Raw genomic sequence first — 18,727 nt, 5'->3', positions numbered from 1 at the left:
GAGACCTGCTTATCGTGGCCTTTATCCTTTTATTCAACAATAAGCTGATACTTGATTTTCTCAAAAGAGCCCACTCGCCGACTGAAAAAGCAGCCGTCTTGACCGCGACGTTACAAAATTTATATTTTCTCTTTCTTTCTCTCTCCCTCGGCTTTTCCTTGACGAAATAAACGCGGCTTCGCTGAATAGATTCCTTCGTGAATAGAGGGAATTCGCGTTCGAACGAGAAAGCAAGCGAGTTAACGTAACAACGTTTAATTAAAAGATTCTTGGTATTATACAAGCCCAGTTTCATCCGCGAGGGTTAATTAGATTCTGCGGCTGTTTCATTCGGTTTTTTAATATAAATCGTCCGATAATAACTATTCAAAGTGTTAAATACAAATTGACTAATGTTCTGTAACATTGGACAAATTCTGTAAAATTTTCAAAGGATTCCACTTGTAGAAGATTAAGGTACACAGGTATCCTTTGAAAGAAGTATTTCTGTGTCAAGTATTCTCTTCAAAAAATTTCTATCGTATCTAATCTATCGGTTCCAATTGTTCTGTAGTGTTTTTCGGCAAACCGCGAAACGAGATGTACTTTGATTACCGGCTAGCGGTTGTCCTCGATGCACATTTCACGCACACTTATTCGATAACGTTAATAGTTTGTCAGTGGTTTAGCTGAAACGGTTACCCGGTCGGTCTATATCCATTTTCTACCTCTTGTTTCTCTGTTCTGTTGCAAATTGTGTTTTCGAGCCAGTTTCAGGGTATCCGGTGTTATCACCGTCTCGTTAACGCACGCATCGAGCTCTGCACGAATTTCGTGACACGTTGATTTCGTTTAGAAAATTAAAGCCCCGAACGGTAATTATTTAGAAGTTTGCCCTCCTCACCGATTTTTGTGACCTTGAAATATGTTGTCAAGGTTATCATTCTGAACAACTTTTCCCTATACATGTTACCGCCGCTCGGCCTTAGTTTCCGAGATATTCGTAAAAAATTGTAGTTATACTTATATCACCAGTACACTGTATTCTGGGAAAAATGGAGACTGAATGGTGGTTGAAAGAGTGATTGAAGTGGTTTGAGGTTAGGGTTAGGGTTATGGTTAGGTTAGGTTTAGGTTAGGTTTAGGCTTAGAGTGTAATATTCGGCATTTTTCGACATGATGGCCGAAATGTTTCCAATTTCTGACGAAACACAAAATGAATAACAGGTATACAATATATAAAAGAGTAATTATACCGCGAAAAAATCAAAAACAGAACCTTAACCGTAACCCTAACCTCAAACCACTTCAATCACTCTTTCAATCACTATTCAATCTCCATTTTGTAAGTTTAACTAACGATTTTTGCAAATATTTCGAAAATTAAGGCCGAGCGGCGATAACATGTATAGAGAAAAGTTGTTCAGAATAACTTTGACAACATATTTCAAGGTTACAAAAATCGGTGAGGAGGGCAAACTTCTAAATAATTATCCCCCGAACTTGCAGCCTTCTCTGTAAAATAGTACGCGATATTTTGATTTTTTTTTTGAGACGTCCTGTACATCTAGTAGAAGCAGTAATTCCGATCCAAAACGGGCGCAGGATTTTTTCCTAAGGAATTTTCTACATGACGAAATCCTGATGGACGATAAGTCGTTTTTTTTTTTTCAATGAGAGGGTACAATTAGCGGTAATTAAGAGCGAGTCGTTTCGAGTGGAAAAAGCCGTGCGCGTTACCAAGGACATCGTGTGATTGTTAAGCGAGCAGAAGTGCCGACAATTAGAAGATTAGTTCAACCCTTAACCGCGAAACGATTGCGTGTCCTTCAGCGATAAAAAAACTTCCTTTGGTTAGAATACATATGTAAAATCATAACTAGGAATAAAATGGTAATCTGCAACGAAATTATGGGAGTAATTGTAAATAAATCACAGAATGTCGGAATTTTATTATCCTTATTTCGAAATATCTAGAGATCTTGTTGCTACTTTTATAAGGTATAATATATTTAATGGATTTTTTTTATTCATGCGATCAGACACTTAACATGCTATGTTTTGAGATAAGGAGTTTTGTTAAAAAAGAACGTTAACTTACCGGGGATACTAGTTCCAAGCGCGACGAAAGCCACTGCGGTGACGGAATCCTTGATTCCCAGAGTGCATCCGAAGTAGGATGCCACGTCCCCAATAACTGCCGTCACCACACCGATTCCGCATATGCTGACGACAAAGCATAGGTAACCACCAGCAATATCTGAAATCCAATGGAAAACAATATTATTGAATAACTATGTCAGGATATTTTTCTAAAGATGTAATTATAGAGTTAACTTTTTTTCAGAAAAATAAATAATCAATATTTTGATTTTTATATCGTTCATGAAATAATTTTCATAATATTTGAATATTATAGATTTTTACATTGTGTAATTTTTAATCAATAATCCTCCACTATTAATATACAAAAAAATACTTATAAAAATAAACAAATACATTTAAAAGATTATATTTACACATTGTATTTCGTAAGGCCGCCTTTTGCTGCAATTATTCATTTTGATTGCTTTATTTCTGACCCATACTTCTATCAAACGTTCAATCAATTGACATTTATTACTAATAATAAATATTTCCATAAATTTTCGATGGGGTTGAGGTCCGAAGAATTTCTAGGCCAGTCCAGAACTTTCATTTTTTTCAACTGTGTATCATAATTTTTCAAGTATCAATACATCATAAAAAATAACAAAAGCTCCGTTTAACTCGATTTTCATTTAACAATTACCACCAAATCAAAATGACTAATTTCAAGTTTCTTATTTTAAATTATAAATTTTATCGAGGTATTTTTGTTGTAATGTACATTAGTTAATAACGATTTTGAACTTAAAAATAAGAGTGCATCAAACGCCGGTAATTCTAGTGTTAACGATATTTATGTAAAATCATCAATTTATGCGAGTGGCTCTAATAATGTTTAATCGTGAATTTTTGAGAGTAGATATCCTTGCACGCGGGTGTACATCGTTATAACCCCCCGTAGTATTCAACTGAAGCTGTCTGTCGCTTTTATAAATCATAGAATCAAAGAAACACACTTAATTATAACCGGGTACCAATAAACGAGCAAAACAGTTGTTCGAAGGAAAGAAGGTGTTAACGTCTACTTGCATTACGCGTCTGATTGTAATTACAGGTATACTTGCAAGCGTTAATTAACCCCGTCGACGATGGCGTATTTATCTTTTTCCCCTTGTATCCTCTCGTATTTTGGTTAACTACTCGCTTCAGAGGCAATTAAGTTTCCCACGGTTAATATCTCTTTCTGTCTCCTTGAACATCCTATTATTAACACTCGTTGAACGATCGCGAAACGAATTGTACTCGATGCATCGGAAACGTCGACAATTTGTGACTGCATCGTTTGAAAGGTAACCAGGATGCATTGGGATTCGAGTGAATCTCTCAGACGCGTTGAATAGGCCTGTATTATACTCAGGGATCCTCTTGATACAGCAACCACCGTCGTTCTCTCCCTGATTTTGATTAACCTCCTACAAACTTGAGCGTATTTGCTAATCAGCATAAGCTTTCATAGTTCGCGTTAAGTCAACGCGGGAGATTAAGGATGCTGAGTTATCCAGTCGCCTAAGTATGCTGTTTAAACACTTGTATCCTGTTCGACGTTAGCTGTTTTCATTCTTGAATTATCAGTCTTGTGAAAATCAGATAACAGTTTTGGTAGAGTAAATAAAGGGTACTCGAGTCGACTGGTTAAAAAGCCTTGCACCCTTTAATCGTTGATGGATCGCTCGGGTTTCCGTTTGCTCATCGCGTTCAATTATTTGTTCGTGGCGTTTCAGCCGAGGGATTGTAGCCTTGACGGTACGTCGATCGATGAATTCCGCAAGGTAAACGAAAGCGATACCTTAACTCTTACACAATTTGCATTTCCACGCAATGTCATTTCATTTTTCCCCATCGACCTCTCTCGGGTTTCTCCTTTCTCCACGGAAGAAGTTAGACGAGCGAGAGTTTGAAAGCTTTTGGAGTTTCAAGCATCGAAGTCAAAGTAAACTCAATTAGTACGTCTCGTTAATGAGGTGCTCGAAAATCCCTCGAAATTAAAACGAAACGTTTCGAGAACTGTTTCGCTGCTTGTATTTCGGTAAATTTCAAATCATCACTGCGAAAGCTCGACTCTTCAACTTCGCCGCGTACATAGTTTCATAGTACATGGATGCACCAGCTGCGCTAGCGAATGTGCAAGTTTCACGGGAGGTACCCATTACGGTAGCAGCTGAACGACGAGAGCTTTTTCCTAAGCTCTGTCATCGATGACAAAGGAATTCGATCGAACTAGATTACTTTGTACCTTGAATTACTAATACTAATCTTCAGGATTCGGACAGGGAATTCCTCGGAAATTTGTTGTGCAGGAATTTGTGAGGAATAGGGGATTAAGTAGCACGAACCTGGAATCTTTGGGTTCAGAATCTGCTACCATATCCATTACGATATCCCTACCTTTCTGATCCCTTTTATACTATACGGACGTCTCGGTTCCCTACTTATCGTCCCTTATCATTTATCATCTGTTATGACTGTACCCACCCCTGCTGACTTGATTTTTAGTCGTCGCTGCTGGGCAGATTGCAGGTTTTAGCCACTTTTCACTCGAATTTTTAAAAGTTAATTAATGGAAAACAAAGCTGCAAACGCTATTTCGTCATTTTTAATTTTCGTTTTATTTTGATCCCTAGAATCACCCGTTAAAAAATTTCCCACCTGTTGTCAAACACCCCGTTGTTTTCTAATTTTAGGGCGTAGCTTATATAAAAACATACTTTTAATATAGGTACAATAAAAATTACAATTTCAACACATTCCTTTCATCCTGTGATTGTCTATTTTACATCATGCGAAGTTTCGTGTTGCAAAAATAAAAATAACAACACAGTTTAGAATTTTTTAAATAAAAATTTTAAAACATTTACAAACCATGTGAAAATATTAAACTATTACGGTATCAATTTAGCATATCATATTCAAAGTGTCCAGAATTAATTCAACCAGTGTAGGCTTCTCTACAGATTGTTTAGATCAAGGTTTCTCATTACGTTCAGACATTTTTCTCCTTAGTGACTTTAGTAATAATTCAAGAGAAGTAATATTTTTTATTATATTCGATATGCAATAATCTTTCATCGAAACGATGCTTTACCATTCGATTGTTGTCTTTAAAAGCACGATCCATAGCAAAAGAGGGCTGTTAGCGATAAAATACCTGTCCCGATAGCATCCTGTCGGCCCGATCTGATCTAGTATTCAGCAATACCTCTCCTCCGTCTGTTACTACCGGTATTAGAGCCTAACCCAACGAAATGAAATTTCCGCAGGTAATTTCCGCGTGCCCCACAATCTCGAGCAGTAGTAGAAGCAGCAGTCTGGCCGGATATCGATCGACATTACTAACCGGCTTGTTCATTTTTACACAGGTCCGACAGGACGAAGGAAACTTACCGGCGAAACGGTATTACGGTTTTAATTGAGAAAAATATCCGGCCAATTACCTGCTGGATCCACTAGGAGCGGTGTAATTTATTTGTATCATGCTTTATGCCGGCAATCGATCTTCTCGTGTTTTCTTATTAACTCGTTGAACACAGGGGTTGTTACTATTCGGAAGGTTTAATTAAATATATTCAAAAAATTCTAGTATTATAATAATTTCATCTTCGTGGAAGTCGCGTTGTGAAATTTCGCTGGTATGCTCTCAATTTTCAATTTTTATTCCGAACAAACAGTCGTGCACCGGGGGATAGAATTTTTACGTTAGAGCTCGTGCACCGGTGCACGCGAAACATCTCGTATTTTCAAACGTTATTACTTGTTTATCACATAGTACGAGCGGAGCAAGGAAATGTTCTGCTCGGGGGCGGTAAACGGTAGGTGAGGATAAATTTATTCTTGCTGTTCTTGTCATTTATATATCCCATCGTAAAATTAAATTATTATTATTATTATTATCTCAGTCCTTCGGGACCATTGTACCCCAAGGCAGCCTCCTTACTGGCTGTGCCTTGGCAGCTGGGGATTAACGATGAGGATTCCGAGATCCCCAGGATTGATCTTCTTAGGGCCCTTAGTTCCCTACATCTTAAGAGCGCGTGGAGAGGTGTCTCATCCTCCTCCTCACACCTTGGGCATGCCGACTCCTCTGTGAGTCCCATGCGTGCAAGGTGTTTCCTCGTGTACCAGTGTCCTGTCACTAGGGCCTAGTGACTAGGCCCACGAGCATGCGCAACTGCGCCCTGTCCAGGTGAGTTAAGGCAGGGGAATCCACTCCTGGAACACATGTTTCGGTTCCCCTTCCAACGCTGCTCCTTCAAGTAAGATGGGACCGTCCCGACTACCGTCTCTCCGTCTTTCCTAGCGGCGGTATCGTCTCCTCGGTCCCATCTTACTTGAAGGAGCAACGTTGGAAGAGGAACCGAAACATGTGTTCCAGGAGTGGATTCCCCTACTTGGACAGGCCTGAGTTAAGGTATCACCCAGCTTTTGTGACGGTCCCTCAAGGAGGACCCTCGCGTGTCTCATACCATTTCCTGGTTCAACCATTCTTTACCCAAGCCCTTTAACGCACAGGTTGAGACACCATAAAATTAAATCAAGATTTCCATAAAATTCATCCTGGATAAATAAATTGTTCGAATAATATAGAATAAAAAGGAAAATATAAACCCGGTGGTTTTATGTTTCCATATCCACCGACCTCTGGGGTAACATAATCCAAAATAAAAACCTCTATCCGTGAAAACACGAAACGAATAGCGTATCAGATAGGGCGCCACGTCTGTCACACGTTTTATCGTGAATCTTTCAACGAGTAGCTGAAAGGATCGGATAACATTCCGCCGTTGATGGCGGAGGAAAAATAGGCCAGGAGTATCATGGAAATGTTTCGCCAACCGGTGATCCCATTCTCCCCTGATAAAGAGGATGAACGCGCGAAGATACACGGAAGATATCCTTGCTCTACACAAAATCTGAGAATCATTGATGCTTGATATTTCAAAGTTAAACAGCATAATTAATTCCCGTCTAAAGAAATTCAATCATGACAAACGAGATCTAATTACTTAGTCGAGGGAAAGATGAAAAGTCTCTGATTAATATGTATCTCGCAAGCTGTCCTTTAATCTGCTCGTCGAAATTTCTTATTCAAAACGCTCGATCGACTTTAATCAGTCTCGTTTACCTAGAATCATCGAGTAAACGGAAAAACAGGATCCTTCCTGGTTACTTCGTTAACCGAACGGACGGCTAATTGTCCTGTCGGAATAATTTAAAGGATCCGTGTCCAGGATTGTCCGTCTACTGTCTGCCAAATCCTACACAGAACGGCGGGAGAGACAATCAGACAGAGATCCCCTCCGTCCATTGTGTACCATGCAATTAGCCCGGCCGTTTACGTGCCGTCGTTCGAGGCTCTGTACAATCCGTGCGAACAGCTCCGCGTGTTCCATACTGGGTACACAATTCTAAGCTTTGACCAGCAATCTGACGTATTCCGGAATTTACTTACTGTTGTCGCCCTCTCGGCTATTAACCCTTGCGGAAGAAATCTACACCCTGGGACAGTTTGTAAATTTAGGCAGAGGGGTTGGTTCAGATGGTTCGAACGGTCCTCTCGAAATTTCGGGCAAAGTGGGGGTATAAATTAGATAGCTTAGAAAACTTCTCCAACCTTCGAAGAATAAACAGAAGATTTCCAATAATATATATACAGTGGGTGATCAAATTATTATGAACAGATGGAAAACTTACATATTTTATGTTTCCGATGCTATTCCATAAAAGTGAAATATACCCTTTCCAGCAAAAACCGTAACAGCCTGCCTAACTAATAAAAAAATTCAATTTTTACCGTGGCCTGGAAACTCACCAGATATGAACCCAATAGAAAATTTATGGGAATTATTAAAGCGTCGTATTGCATCAGAGACAATAATTAACAAGCAACAACTGATTGATAAAATTATATTCGTATGGTATTACGGACCCAGAAATACTAGAAAATTGCCGAAAAAATATGGAAAGCATGCCGAGATGTAATCAGGCAATTATAGATGTCAAGGGCGACGTGACCAAATATGCCATTAACATTAATGTGTTTTAAATTATAAAAGTTGTAAAATATAGCAATATCATAATAATAAAAATATAACAGTAACCCTAATCACTCACACCTCTAAAAAATCACATTTCCTACAAGGGGTCATATAGATTTTGCCTTGAAAAACTTTTGAGATAATATTTAATACAGAGAAAATGGAACGCACATATTCCTAAGGTATTCAATTTATATGGAGATCTGAGAAAAGTTCAGATAGTTTAAAAATTAAAGAGGGACCACTTTTCCATTCAAAAATTCATAACTTTTTCAATTTTGATTACATTTGTCTGAAATTTTATTTTTATCATCTAGAGACATATTTTGAGAAAAAAATCTCTAAAGTTGATGTTGGGGTCTTTCAGATCCTTAATGAGTAATTAGGGTTAAGTGTATTTTCAATTCCATTCCCGATCAAACTTCAAATAAACGGTAATTTCGAACTGTTCATAATAATATGATCACACACTGTATAAACTCATTCGGAACACGACGGACCTCAAAGAGAAGCCTTCGATTCGACCACCGATTCAAGGAAATCCGATGAAAAAATGAAGACGAAGGTGGTGTCGGAGAAGAAACGGTGCGGCAAGGTGAATAATACATTGTCTTCGAATCGAGCTGCCAGCCTAAGGGTCTGAAGAAGAGAAACGTTGGAAAGAAGCAGCGAGAGGGTAGCTCGGAAGGAAAATACGGAAAGAAGTAGGAAAGAAAACGCGTTTTATTTCGCAGCTCGGAATCGGACAACGGTGCAAAAGTCCGCTGAACCGGCGAAAGTCCTCGAAAGCAGTGTATCAAGCTGGCGGGGCTTGACTTTGTTTATTCTCTTTCTTTAAACTGCCAGAAGCTGGTCTCCTCCATAAATCACACCGTCGCGACTGCATGACGCGAGGTGTGACGATTTTTCGTCGAGGATCAGGCGAACTCGAAAATCGCAACGGGTATCATCGACGGATCGAAATCGGTGCTTCTGCATTTCTGTCACGCGTGGTCCGGGTAATTTATACGACGTAATCGGGTCACGTTCGGCGAACAAAAGCAACGGAGCACTGCGGCTGTTAAGCATATCCGTGATTCTACGAACGGACAGAGCGCGGACCATAAACACGTTTTCAGCTTTCGAAAACTTTCAGCTAACTATGTTGGTTGGAAAGTCGTTTCCCGAGTCGGTTAAGACCCCGTTGGACGTGGCTAATTTCGTTTCATAGAGCTGCCGGAATCTTTGTCTAACTTGTAATCCTTGATATTAAAAGGAAGTTTGCGTCAAGATTGAAAGGATCGCCGAGAGAAAGAAATGGGAAATTCACAGGAATTTGTAGGACCATTGGGTCCGCGTTGTTCCAGGAACGTTTCGCCCGTAAATTTCTATCCTATCGGTACGAACCGGCTCGTCGTGCTCCGGTGAATTTACCAGGGATAATATCCTGTAATTCGTGGGGATGGTGGAAGGGTGACTTGCTCGTCGCCGTCACGCAACAGAGGGTTAGGTAAATTGACCATCGGCCTACGATGTATGTATTGTATAAGGCCGGTTGTAGCCTAGTTGGTTAATGGTTTCGACCGGAAGTTCGAGTGTGAACCAGCCGATGAAAGGGGGTAATCAATTAACCGGTTGTCTAATCATTTGTTTAGCGGACGGCTTTGTTAGAAATGGCTAATCAGTGTTTGAATATCAGACCAACAGATGAATAATATATTTTTATTTATAATAATTTTTTTGAAGAAGATTTTCAAGTATGGGATCGCTACATTATTCATAGCGAATTGAAAAACATGAGCTACTTTGTATGAACAAATTCTGCGTCAACGTTTCGACAAGAAAAATGCAGTGGCCCGGATGGTGGAAAGTGATCGATAGTGTCGATGATCCACTAAGTTGATCTCATTTACACGGTCCTCAGGTCAGTCGGTGGCTATCGATCTTCGGTTTCCCCTGAATATTGGCTACGTCGATGGCCTACCTGCGGCTTGATTTATTGGCAAACCACACGGTCCGAAACCACCTTCGTGTCTGGATCACGATGGGACAGCAACGTATTTGTCCTCAGAGGATTCCAGCCTTGCGACTCGATGTCGCTTTACCCTTTATGGACATTCATGGTTCAACTATTTTCCAATTAAAACCCATTATCCATCTCTGATCTGTTCTATTAATTAGAAGCTCATTAAAGAAATAAAAAGATATGAAGAAACAGACGTTTTATTACAAACATTCTAGACGATCCATCACGCCGAAGATTGTTCTTGTTATATACTTTGTCTCGACGATGGAAATTCCGATACCTTGATGAAAACTTGGTCACCCGAAGAAGCGATCCATCAGATCGCAACGTTCGTACAATTCGCTTCGTTAATTCGAAACGGAGAGAAATATTCGTTATCTTCAGCGCGAATTATGACTGTTCTAAATGAGGTTATCGAAAACTGAACCCGATCCATCATAATAATACATACTTTCGAATCGGGTATAATGGAAACAGCCCTTATCTTCGACAGAAGCATCGTCAAACTATCATCGATCCATCATCGTTGAATGAGAGTGCTTGAAAGAGGGAATTCTTTCGATTGGAGGCAGTAGATTATTGTTAGACAGAACAATCATCTTTCGAGGGTGAATTTAATCAGGGACACGGGTTATCCTAACGTCCTTCATACCCCTATTTCTAGCTAGCTTTACGATCCACCGATTTATCGTAAGCCAGGCTGGAATGGCTAATGAAGTTCAACACGAGAGGCGAATAACGAGCAACCTGGCAGTTTCGTAATTTACCAACATTTGCGACCCTGTCTATTAACGCCTACACTTTCAAAAACAGATTTTAAAAAAAAGATTCCACTTTCTTCCTTTTTTTATTTTCTGGAATCGATGTAGGGGAGATAGGGTATGGTTGTCACAATTGTTATAAAAAAGAAACTAAACAATAGAAATATACTCATAACCCATGACATAATCTATTGTCGCCTCTCCCCGTGATCACTCAGTTCGTTGTAGATTAGTATCAAGACACAACGAGTAATTATTAGTTTTTATACACTTGAAGTAAATTTTTGCAATATCTTTTTTATTAGATAAGTATATTGGTTTCTTAGTATTGATTACAACGGCTTTAAAATCCGATAGTTTAGAGTTTTATCTAATTTATTCTGATGATCTTTTTACATTTTTCGTACTTCGTAATAAATGAGTGGATAGTTTAAATTACTTAACGGTGTGGGTTAAGTTGTCACAGAAAATTATTCGCCAGGAATAATGATTAACGATAAGACTGCTGACTTAATGATCTTCAATAATTGATAAGTTTGCTACAACTACTTTTAATTTATTTTTAATGATTTAGAATTCTTAATTTCATTATAAATATTTAACATTGTTTGGGATTCATAATCAATACAAAGACTAACATTTTTAATTTTTCTCTTTTAATTTTGTGTTCAAGACTGTACAGTTTCTTAGTTTCATTATTAGTTTGTGTTCGAATTTCAGAATGAAACTAAATATAAGAGGCTTTTATAAAGTATGTGATATCATTAATAATAAAATTGTTCTTTTCTCAATTGAATTGATTTTTTCTTAATAAATTTGGTTATTTACATGTGTGACAACCAACCCAAACTCGGGGTACATTATCACTTATTGATAATATTCATAAAACTAATTTTTTTTTATAAACTTAGTCGCACCTAGTTTATATTAAACTATGTCTGAACGAACTTCCCTGCAACTGTAACCTATAAAACATAAAAAAAATAAATGTGACAGTCATACCCGGTCTCCCCTACTTTATCTTCGTAAATATCTTCGGTGACTTTCACGCGTTCAATAAAAGTACCTTTACGTTCATTAATACGCCTTTATGTAACGTTTCGTGAATATTACAACATCACGTTTCTTCTACACGGTACATACTTCGGTGTATTCCCAGGGGTAGGATCGTTTTTACTTTATCTAGCCAACTTGCAGCAGGATCATGTTCCCTTTTTGTATCTGTTGTACCCTGTAACTTTCTAACGTCCCTTCGATTCGATAGCATAGGACAACAGATCGCGTGCACTTGCATATTTGATGCAGGGATATTGATGGTACGGGAAGCAAGAGAAAATTGAATGTTTAACCAGTCATCTGTCGACGAATAAATCATACCATATTCTTTCAACTTTTTATATTATCATTGCGATGAATTATCTTTCTGCTACGTTTTTAAACGGAGAGTAGATTGAAAAATAATTCTGCATCGTTGGAATGAATTTTAATGAAAGATAACGTTACATTTGTTGACATTATCAAGTTTCTCTTAGTTTCAAGCTTACCATTTAAGCCCTAGCTGCAATCTCCTTTATGGTGCAGTATTTCATGACCGGTTTAACCGGACAAAATGGAGTTTGACCTATAAGACTCGTCATTTCCACTCGTAGGGGGTGAAAGAAACGACCTCGATATTTCCTAGGATCTGTATCATAAAAGGGGTCGAAGGTTGAACCGTCGGTCAGGTGTCTCCGAAGATTTCCTGGTCGACAGGAATTTAATATAGTTTACTCGGACAAGTTTAATCGACCATGTACGTGGACAGTTACCGCTCGTAATTCTTCGACGCGTTGCCGGTGTTTTTTTCTTATCTTCCGTGTTCTAATTTCCTTTTCACCCTTCTACTTCTTTCATCCAGGAAAAGGAAGGACCGTTTCCTGTTACGTTTCTTTTTAAATTTCGAAAATTTCATTCGTTACGAACAGCTTTATTCTATGCAATTATTCACCTTCTCTCGGTGGATCCTGCGTTTCCTGGTTTTATGGAAAACGTTTCATCTTCCTGTCCGTGTATGTATACATATGTAAGCGGGGATTGAACGTGAAACATTGCTGTCTCTCGAGAAGAAGGAAGAAGTAAATAGAAAAATTCGACCTCGTTTATTTCGCTACTCTTGTCGAATGCAACGCCGAAGACAAATAAGCTGAATAATATTCTTCGGTTCGAGTGAAATCACTTTTCTAGGACAATGATAAATGGTCGCGTAGTGTACGGTGGTTATAATTACGGGTAGAGAGAATTTGCATTGCGAATTATTCTATCCTGGTCGACAGAGCCGAAGCTCACGGGGAAAGCAGCACGGAGCCAAATAGATCTGTAATTTGTTTTTCGTTGGTCGAAATTAGAATTTCATTGCGCCGTGGTCGCATCTGGAGCAGTGTACCAGCTCGTTTCGTGTCGGAACTTTTTGCAATCAAATTTTGGAACACGCCCGGGTTGCATAATCTTCTGACCAGTGAAGTGCTGCAGTTTATGTCCGCCTTCGTAGCTAGCATAATAATGCCCAGACTTTAGGAAATTTTCATAGAATTCTTTTATTTTCATTACCCTGTTTGCAAGCGGCACTTCCTTTTTATTATTATTTTATTATTATTAAATATAAATCTGTGTGTTTCGCGTGTCTGTGGTTTGTAAACCAGGTAGTATACGAAGGGTTTCAGATAATTTTGTAGCTGAAACGGTAAGGGTGAGCGAAGTATCTCTGTCGAGGCAGACAATGAGAGTCACAAATCCCCCGGCAGTTGCGATCCCTCCCCTGCAGGGATATCATCGAGCTCGTGGAGAACCCTTGGCGGTGTACTAGACTACCCTACTAGCTAGTTAGAAGGTAGTTTACTCGAAGATAAAGCTCATCCATTTTCAGAAACGCGGCATATTTATCTTGCTTCTGGAATTAACTCTCTCCAGAGTACCTTTTTGTTGCCCTTCGTAACACTGCTTGTTGTTACCTTTTTCCCCATTGCTTGCTTTTTACTATCTCTTTTTCCTGTAGAATATTCATGTTATCCATTCTTCTCTTGGCTCTCCAGTATGCATAGATATCTGGATGTAGTATAAACATACTAGTAAAATCTTGAATTTTATGAATGAGATTTTCTTTGTTTTTATAATACAGATAATACAGATACTAGTAAATCCTGCATTTTATAAGCGTAGAACAAATTTCTTCTTCTATCGGGAATTGAACTGGAGTTTTCACGACTGTCTGCGTCTCCGTCTCCCTAATCGCTGACTCGACTACTTAGCTTGTCTGCTTCCACTATTATCGCAACGATGAAGTTTCTTTTTTATTTATTATTCGATTATACTCGTTGTCAGTGATTTTCGCAGTTATAATTCAACCAGTATCAAGTTTTTCCCCCCCAGTATTCTGTAAAAGATTCGAAGCAAGCAATTTCCTGACCTTTCAATCGATTCTAGGTCACGTTACCCTTCCTCCGCTTGTTCCGCGTACCTGTATCACCAATGATTGATGCTCCTGTCAACGTGATCTATCGCGTTAATCACCAGACAACCGTTACTCTTTCATTTTTTCTTCCCCGACGAGTCGTTAAACCAAGCCGCCACTGATATTCAACCAGCCTGCTGTCTTAATTTCCTCGTTCTCCCCTTGATTCACTGTTTCATCACAGTTTATCGTGACAAGATTAACTCTGCCAAATTCATGAGCTTATCGAGCAATATTGTAGATCATTTTCTAATCACAAAGTTGTTATCTGATATAAACAACCGGTTGTTAACAATTTTTCTGTTCTTTCCCCTTCGAAAATACGCGACTGCCAAAGCACACTCGTTCGCCAGGCAGTCGGCGAAGAGACGAGCAAAACTCGATGTCGTTTTTCAGCGTTTCACGTCGCTGGGAATCGTTCTCGCGAGCCGATGCATCGAACACTCGTCCACATACACGCGTGTATCTGTGTGTCGCTCAAATTATTACCTCGAGGACGTGTCAGGAACACTCTTCGCTCTTGCTCGTGCTTCCATCGAGTGGCTGTCGACCTGGCGCGATCGAATCCTGATCGAACGTCACCCCTTCTGCATAATCCGCGTCCGAGGAAAAACCACTTTATAGCCTCTCTAGATTTAGCTGAAGGATTCTTCGAGCAAACTGATCGCGAACCTCGCTATCGTTGCATTTTATTCTTATCTATCTGTTAATTCGTTCGGGATGATAGACGGTTCGTGTCACGGACGTGACATCGATTCAGAGATACTTGCGTCTATTGTTCTCTCGTTTATTGAAAAATATGGGAATTTCGTACCGATTGAGAAAAAAGAGACGGAAGTGTAAAGGTCGCCGGAGGGATAGAGTGATATTTTTTTTCGTCACTACGATGACACGAGCTACTATTACCCGGTGCATCGATCAGGAAGCCTTTACGGTCAAATGACGACAACCACACTGCGTCAATGGGTCACAATTACAATTTCCCGCGACCTATTATCGGAAACGGAGTGTAAAGAATACCACCAGCTTGCTACCGGCAATTTCATTCGATCCGTGACGAAATGCCGTGGGCGAAATGTTATTTTAACTCTTCGGAGGGTTTGTTTTACTTGGCCAATAATGTGAAAAATTATAAAATGAAAAAAAAAATAGTCTTTTATATCTAAATAATATTATTATTTATCACACCTTTATTCTTGCATATTATAATGATTCTTTTACAAATATTTGAAAAACGAAACTGCATGTGAACAGAGTTTTAATCATTTTCTATGTATTTTCTCAAATTAGATTATCTGTATATTTTTGAAAATATAGTTTATTCCTTTCTTAATTAGAAGACTATTTTTATTATGTTTTCGTTTATAAATATTCTGGTTAATTCTACATTATACTGACGGGGAATCGTCGCGTATTCATTCCTATATTCTATCTCTGCTTATCACATTCTAAGCGATAAGACTTTAATATATAAGAAAGGGACAGGAAAGATTTCGTTTAGTCGTATTCAACGTTCCGCAGTAGATGTACTTCGCATTTCATCGTATTTAAATAAGGTGGGTAGAAAAAAAGATAGAAAAAAATGTTTCGCTTTTACTATATCTGGTAACCAACCATTTCATATTAAGGAAATTAGTGTCTGATAATTATAATTATTTTGATCAAAGTACATCATTAATATACAGGGTGTCGTGTAACTGGTGATACAAGCGGATAGGGATAGATTCTACGTGAAAATATAAGTCAAAAATAAAAAATAAAATTTTCGTTTCCGAGAAAATCGAATTTGATCAAGTCTTATTTCAACGGATTTCACTATAAAATCTATCTTCTCAAGAAACATTTTTTAAATCCTTTTTTTAATCAAAAAAGCAAAAATCTTCCTTGAAAGGTGAACAAATCAATAAGTAATCATAGATTTCTCTTTTATGCAATTTTAGAGCTACGAAGATGTTGGCTGCGGTGACAATACTAATTCTTTCACCGCTATTGGTAGTTGGAAATTTCTTTGAATACGCGGATTACCCAAATATTTGCAACAACGAGATTTTAACGTTGAAAGGTTACTGTAGCAGCACAATTTCAGTTAATTTTATCGAGTCTCCCAGTCTGAAATGTGTAAGCATTGCAAACAGTGATATCCGTTTTTTGGAGGAGGGCTCCTTTGATGGACTGCCAAATTTGATTTATCTAAATCTTGAAGGAAATTTTATTCCTCCGAATAAATTATTCTCTTTCGGTAACATTTCAAACATCACGGCATTGAGTCTCAATGATCAGAGGAGGAACAGTTATTACGATACAGTATTGCAAGTGAACACCGTGTATCCTAAACTTCTATATTTGAATTTGAGGAATACTAAGATCTCGAGGATAACAAACACCGTGATTAATCCTTTTCCACAATTATCGTATCTGGATCTTTCGAATAATACAATCACCTCGTTCAATTTCGTACAATTGTGGAACAATTTGATATCGCTTAACCTGGCGGATAATAACATTAAAAATATAGGTGATGGTTATGATCTTGATCTGAAGGGGCTGAGTAGTTTAGAACATCTTTCCATAGCGCATAATGTAATAAGTTATATTAGCGGAACTGCATTCAACCACACGGTTAAGCTTCGATATTTAAATATTTCTGATAATTATGTGACAGCGTTTAGTACTGAATTATTTACACCTTTGAACTCTCTGGAAGTTCTTATATTGGATAATAATAAGTTTAATGATATCCCACTAATAATGTCATCGAACATAACAACGTTGTCGATGAATTGTAACAATATAACCTATTTAATGTCAAGCCCGTTGGAGACGTTGCCCCATCTGAGAAAGTTGTCTTTAGCCGGAAACAGGATTTCGTACATTTACTCTGGAACGTTTACATCTCAAGGGCTGTTGGAGGAATTATATTTAAACGATAACGAGCTGACTCACTTGCCAAGAAACTGGTATCAGTCTATGAAGAAACTTCGATATTTGAATTTATCAGGGAACAAATTTACTTCGATTGAATCTGTTCTTGATTTGGCTAACGTCGCTTTGAAAGAGGTTCACCTAGACGGTAACCCTATAATGTTCATCGAAACAGGTATGCTGAAATCTGTACCAGAAAATGTGACGATTTATCTGAACATGAACGTGACACGACCGACGAGCTTCTGTAGACGTTCATATTCAGAATTGAGTAATTCAGAATTGAGTAATTCAGAATTGAGTAATTCAGAATTGAATAATTCAGATAGTGAGGATTATTGAATTGTGAAAGAAAATGTATAGAACAATATTATGTCGGATCATGTATCAATAATATGACGGTATTGATTAATATTCAAACTGTAACATTATAACAATAAATATATAATTGTATAAAAATTATTGAAAATAATTATATAATATAATTGCATATACATTAATTGTATAAATAAAATATATAATCTTATAATAAAAAACATTGATTAATCACATTATTGATGATGTTTCAATAAAAATTGTATAATTAATCCGGATTGCGTCGCTAAATATCCGTTGAAATTTCAAAGAAGTTGTTCAAGTAATTTCTTATAATATAATTTTCACATCTTTCTTTTTCAATAAAAAAATTACTTCAAACGTTCGAATTTCTTTCTTCAGTTATCGTAAGTGTAAGTGCAAAAGCAAATGTATCGAAAAGAAAGAGAACTGGCTCATTCGAGTTCCGTTCCCTTTTCATTTTCATCATATAATCAGAAGAATCCCAGAGGAACCCTACAAATGCAAAGGGTATCCTCCTATCTACAAGAGGGTCCCTCATGTCACTAATCTCTCGGTAAAAATTCCCAGTCCTTTCCTGCTTTCAACGGTTCTCTTTTTTCACGGTTATCAATCGTTCGCGATAGAACGATGTCACAGGAAGCAAGATATAAATTTTGCAGCGATCAATTCGTAGAAATAACAGCGTAGCAAACTTTGCTGCAATTATTTCCTGGATAGGACGGAAGAGATATGGAATCGTATACATGTGAAAAGGAAAAAAGATGCTTCGAGTTCATTTCATCGATGATTTCACTTTTCCGAATCATCATCCGTAGTTGTCATGGTAGATAGCTAATTTCCTCTGAGTAAACTCGGACCTTCAATATCGCTGCCACATAAACATCCTGCAAGGCAGACGAGCTTCTTAATAGCTTTTCCTTCCCTCTTCTTCATTTATTTCTGCTCTCTTCTCAATTTTATTACAACCCCCTTACGTTTGTGTATTTTACACCTTCTAAACTATTTGTTGAATTTTTTCGTAAATTTAAAAAAAATATTGTATAACCTTTTCGAG

At 38.0% G+C, this 18,727-nt stretch overlaps 3 protein-coding genes across 6 annotated transcripts in view; 2 read left to right on the top strand and 1 right to left on the bottom strand.

The window, feature by feature from the left end:
• LOC114877701 (synaptotagmin-14) overlaps nucleotides 1-18,727 on the top strand; it is a 98,126-nt gene that overhangs the window by 8,081 nt on the left and 71,318 nt on the right. The gene's annotated exons all lie outside the window — the stretch shown is intronic.
• Nucleotides 1-18,727, bottom strand: part of LOC114875696 (sodium/calcium exchanger 1) — a 68,538-nt gene that overhangs the window by 8,287 nt on the left and 41,524 nt on the right. Inside the window, exon 6 of the mRNA XM_046288860.1 lies at nucleotides 2,081-2,239. Within this exon, the coding sequence (XP_046144816.1) occupies nucleotides 2,081-2,239 (159 nt within the window). The remainder of the gene's footprint in view (nucleotides 1-2,080; nucleotides 2,240-18,727) is intronic.
• Nucleotides 15,920-17,791, top strand: LOC114875692 (protein phosphatase 1 regulatory subunit pprA-like). Its single transcript, XM_029186280.2, has 2 exons — nucleotides 15,920-15,968; nucleotides 16,353-17,791. The coding sequence occupies exon 2, from the start codon at nucleotides 16,363-16,365 to the stop codon at nucleotides 17,674-17,676; it is 1,314 nt and encodes a 437-aa protein (XP_029042113.2). The 5' UTR covers nucleotides 15,920-15,968; nucleotides 16,353-16,362; the 3' UTR covers nucleotides 17,677-17,791.

This window comes from Osmia bicornis, chromosome 15, assembly GCF_907164935.1.
Source record: "Osmia bicornis bicornis chromosome 15, iOsmBic2.1, whole genome shotgun sequence".
In the NCBI taxonomy this organism is placed as follows: Eukaryota; Metazoa; Arthropoda; class Insecta; order Hymenoptera; family Megachilidae; genus Osmia; species Osmia bicornis.
Note: the sequence above shows the minus strand (reverse complement) of the source record. Positions and strands in the feature narration are given on the sequence as shown.

Excerpts from the sequence above, each read along its gene's own strand:
- LOC114875692 (XM_029186280.2), top strand. The coding sequence starts at position 16,363 with ATGTTGGCTGCGGTGACAATACTAATTCTTTCACCGCTATTGGTAGTT.